Source organism: Buceros rhinoceros, unplaced genomic scaffold, assembly GCF_000710305.1.
Source record: "Buceros rhinoceros silvestris isolate BGI_N320 unplaced genomic scaffold, ASM71030v1 scaffold1239, whole genome shotgun sequence".
In the NCBI taxonomy this organism is placed as follows: domain Eukaryota; kingdom Metazoa; phylum Chordata; class Aves; order Bucerotiformes; family Bucerotidae; genus Buceros; species Buceros rhinoceros.
This window is the reverse complement of record NW_010429538.1, coordinates 37,180-41,189: the sequence shown is the minus strand read 5'-3', so window position 1 is coordinate 41,189 and position 4,010 is coordinate 37,180. Positions and strand designations below refer to the sequence as shown.

The window sequence follows — 4,010 nt, the reverse complement described above, 5'->3', positions numbered from 1 at the left end:
GGCTGACCTGGGGGCTTTAACTCGCACCGTCCTGCTCCTGAGAGCATCGCCCCGAGAGACAGCCCTGCTCGCTGCAGGGGCTTGGACTAGATCGCCGTAAAGGTCCCTTCCAGCCCAGCCCGTGACTCTGTGATACAGTTCCTTTTGCACCAGCCTTCCAACGCCACTGGGGTCCTCTGAGCCGGGAGAGTGTCTTGCAGAGGGGGCCTCTGGTTTTGGCATGCTCCCAGCTGTAAGTCAGCCCCACAGCTGGGAGGTGCTGGGAGGGTGATTGGGACGAGGGCACAGGGGTGGCTGCTGCATGAGATTACCTCTGGTGGGTCTCTGGCAGCTGACTGGGGCAGGGGTGCTGGTGGGGAGCTTGGCTTGTTGGAGGGTGATGCCGTGAAGGTGTCTCAGAGGAAGTTCCCCTGTGCGAGAGGGGCAGGACACCATCGGGGACAGGTCCCTGAGGAGCCTGGGGGCAAGAAGGCAGCTGCACTGGGGGCACAAGGAGGGAGGTCTCGACCATGGGGGCTGCTCCTTGATGGCAGCCCCGTGGTCAGGTCAGGGTTCTGTGGAAACCTCGAAGGGCAGGAGGAAGAGGGAGCCTGGTTGGAGAGGCCAATCTCACTGCCAGTGCCACATGCAAAAACGTGAATTGGGAACTTCCCTCTGGTGTAATATTTTGGCGTTGAGGGTGGTTTCAGGGCTGGCTTCAGATGAGGAAGCACTTCTTTATCCCCACTTAAGCTGCATAGACCTGACTGCTCCGCCGCTGCCTCCTTGTTTGCAGGTGGTGAATTACGCTCCCTTCACGCTGCTCCCCTCTGCAGTACCTAGCGCCCTGTTCGAACAAGCGTACGCTGTGCAGCAAGATTTCAACCTGCTGGTGGATGCTATTAGTCAAAACAAGGAGTTTCTGGAGCGGACTCTGGCCAGGTAACCTTCTTGTGTGTTGCATTTTAATGAAATACTGTAAATACGAAGCATTTGTCACCTTTCAGGCGTTCCTGCCTTCAGGCCCCTCAGGCTGAGGCAGGCACTCCTGCAGAAACTCTGACAGCTGCAGAAATTGTCGTCTTTGCTGCATTATTTGTCCTAAGAATAATTTCCAGCCAGTCTTGGTGTTTTGGGGTCTCCTTTGGCCTTAAATTCAAATTGCTGGAGGCTTCTTGGTGTCCTGGATTTAGTCCCCTTCAGTCTGCATGGCGATTTCAGTCTCTGTGGCAGCTCTGCTGCCTGCCCTTGGCGATGAAGAGCTGGTGTGTGTCCTTCCCTCACACCTACCCATGTCTTCTGCTTTCCCTGCCATGCCAGGAGGTGACAGGCGAGCTCTGCGTGCTGGAGGACAGTTCACCTCTGGCTCAGGAGCTGGATTTATCTGTGGCTGTTGCCCTGTGCTGGAGTGACCATCCCTGACTGAGGCCCCCATAATCTGAGGGCTGATGTTTCCAAAAAGCCCATTTTCCTTCCAGCTGCCGCTGGCTCTCCAGCCCCAGGACAGAGCAAAAGAGACTGTTTTCCAGCATCCTTCTTGATTTGCAAAAGCCTGATCCCTCCGAGCTGTTTTAATGCTCCAGAGCTGGCTGCAGCCAGAGTGCGTGTGGGCACGTTTACACCCGTGGTTAAGGAATGCAGCGCCTGGGGTTTGCGTGCACGTGGGCGCGTGCCCGAGCCGCCTCCCGCGCAGTGTCCCGGCAAGATCCGTGAAGGTGCCGCTCACGGTTACCTCAGGGGTTCTGGATGCTGGGTAAAAGCCAGAGCTGCCCTGGCAGAGCCGCCAAAGGGCTCGGTACCGCCGCGTGCGGGATTCAGAGCCCAGCAGGGAAGGGGGAGTTGGATGAAGCGCGTGTAGCTGCTTCTGTGAAAGCGTGTGTGCGCAGGCACGGACTTGTGATTTCCTCCCTGTGTCTGCAGGGTCCTGCCGCGTGCCTTTGCTCTGGCTCGTCCTGTCTCTCTGCCCTGCTGCAGCGGCGGGTTTGCCGCAGGGCTGTGCTGGGCAGACGGGGGCTGCGTTATGGTTACACTCCGTGGCCCCTGATGAAGTGCGTGTTCAAGGCGAGATGCTCAGCAGCGCTGCAGGGCTTGGTCTGGCCCCAGCCCTGCTGTTTGTGCTGGGAATGTCCTAGCAGGGCTTTTTCCCGAACGGAATCAATGTAACGGCGTAAGGGGCTGTGGCGGAACAAGCCCCCCGCAGTTCTTTCCTCTCTCTCTGAGCACTTTAGACAAAGGACGGTCATCCCTTTCCTTCCCCCTTCCCATTTCCGCAGAGGGTTGGCTGGCGCCAGTGGGGCAAACAGGAGAAAAGAAACTTGAAACAAGCCTGGGCTTGTTCCAAAAGATACTGACTCTGTGTCTCGTCCCAGGCACAATAGGTATAAAACGGGGCAAGCACGCAGAGCCGTTTTGAGCTGTTTTTTTTCTCTAGCCGCGCACGCTCTGGCTAGCAGAGCAAATCTCTCCCTGGGAGGCAGGACGCCTCTCCCGGTTACTTTCCAAGGATTTTTCTCCAATTTGGGACGCCTTTGGATGTATTCCTTGGAATTAAGCGACGCTTTACCTCGGAACTGGTAAGCGGTTTGCCTGATGTTACGAAGTGGGAGATTTCTCCACTTTCACATGGCTGGTGTGCCTTTTTGGTAATCTTCCCTTGGGGTAGATCTCATGGTTTTGTATAAGTGGTCGTGCAGTAAAATTCCCTAAACTGGCATTTCTGAACCTGTTAGGAAAAACGAGTGCCGAGCAGATTGATTGCAATAAATCCGTGTTTCTGGTTTACAACTGCTCTCTGTCTTACATGCGCTTCGTTACAGGGGGCTGATCAGGTCTGTCTTTCTCTACAGCACCATCAAGGTGGATGACTTCACAGCTCGACTCTTCAGAATCCATGTGCAAGTGCTGGAGGAAGGCCTGGCTCAGGTACAGTGGAGGAGCCCCAGCTGTCCCCAGCCGTGTCCCCCGGCACTGCCCGCTCTGTCTGCGAGCTTGCTACTGCGGGCTAGAAATGTCCCCTAACCAGGCTGGTCGCTCCCCGTGCCACGATGTCACGGTTACAGCCCGTAAGCTCAGGACCTCGCCCTGTTTGGCAGCCGTGCCCTTTAGTTCGTGCTGCTGGAAACTCAGCCCTTAACTGGGAGGGTTTAATGTGCTTTGACTTTGACCTTCGCCGGTTTGGGTCTGACACTGGATGGGCTGTCCCTGCAGAAGCCCCTTGACTCTCCTGAGGGTTGTTAAGGAGCAGGGCTGTGGGCCCTGAGTCGGGGCCAAAGCACCCCCAGACATGTCTTGCAGGGGCTTTTATCGAAATCAGGGGGACTGGATCTGCCCCAGGAGGGTTTGGAAGCGAGGCCATTGAGAGGATTCACAGTTAAAGGCAGCAGGAGAACCCACCTCCCCTCCCCTCTGTTGCAGTCTGTGTTTTTAGGCATAAACCGCTCAGATTACATGTTTGACTGCGGGGCGGATGGGACGCCAGCTCTGAAGCAGATCGAAATAAACACCATTGCTGCCAGCTTCGGAGGCCTCACCTCCCGCACCCCGGCGGTCCACGGGTAAGGGAGTGGCTCTGGCCTGTGCTGCTGGCGCCGCAGCAGCTCTACCGAGGGTCTGCTGCTCTCTGTCTTTGCCTGCTCTCCAAACTCCTGCTCTCTCAGTCTGGTCAGGGCCTTTCGTGGTATTTACAGACGTTATTTGTTGTTGTTCCACAGGCGGGTGCTGAAAGTGCTGGGAAAGTCCAAGGAGGCGTCGCGCCTGCTGCCCAACAACCCGTCGCGGGGGCTTGCGTTGGGTATCGCGAAAGCCTGGGAGCTCTACGGCTCTCCGAGGTGAGGGGAGGTGCTGGAGGCTGCGTTTCTTGTCAAGCTGCTCTCAGAAAGTCCATGGCACCCTCGGGAGGGCAGTGCCGTGATTTCAGCACCCAAGGCTGCTCTGTCACAGGGGCAGGGAGGTGCTGAGGGCCCTGGAGGAGTGGTGGGGTTCAGAGCCCTGCACAGAGCTCGCTGTTCCTCCCGCCCCGCCCTGGTTTGGGA

General features: G+C 57.2%; 1 protein-coding gene across 1 annotated transcript in view; it reads left to right on the top strand.

Moving 5' to 3' along the window:
- Positions 1 to 775: 775 nt before the first annotated feature.
- Positions 776 to 4,010, top strand: part of GSS (glutathione synthetase) — a gene marked incomplete at its 5' end in the record, with an annotated part of 7,630 nt that continues 4,395 nt past the window's right edge. The window contains 4 exon segments of the mRNA XM_010142655.1: positions 776 to 921; positions 2,826 to 2,901; positions 3,394 to 3,533; positions 3,690 to 3,806. Coding sequence (XP_010140957.1) covers positions 776 to 921; positions 2,826 to 2,901; positions 3,394 to 3,533; positions 3,690 to 3,806 — 479 coding nt within the window.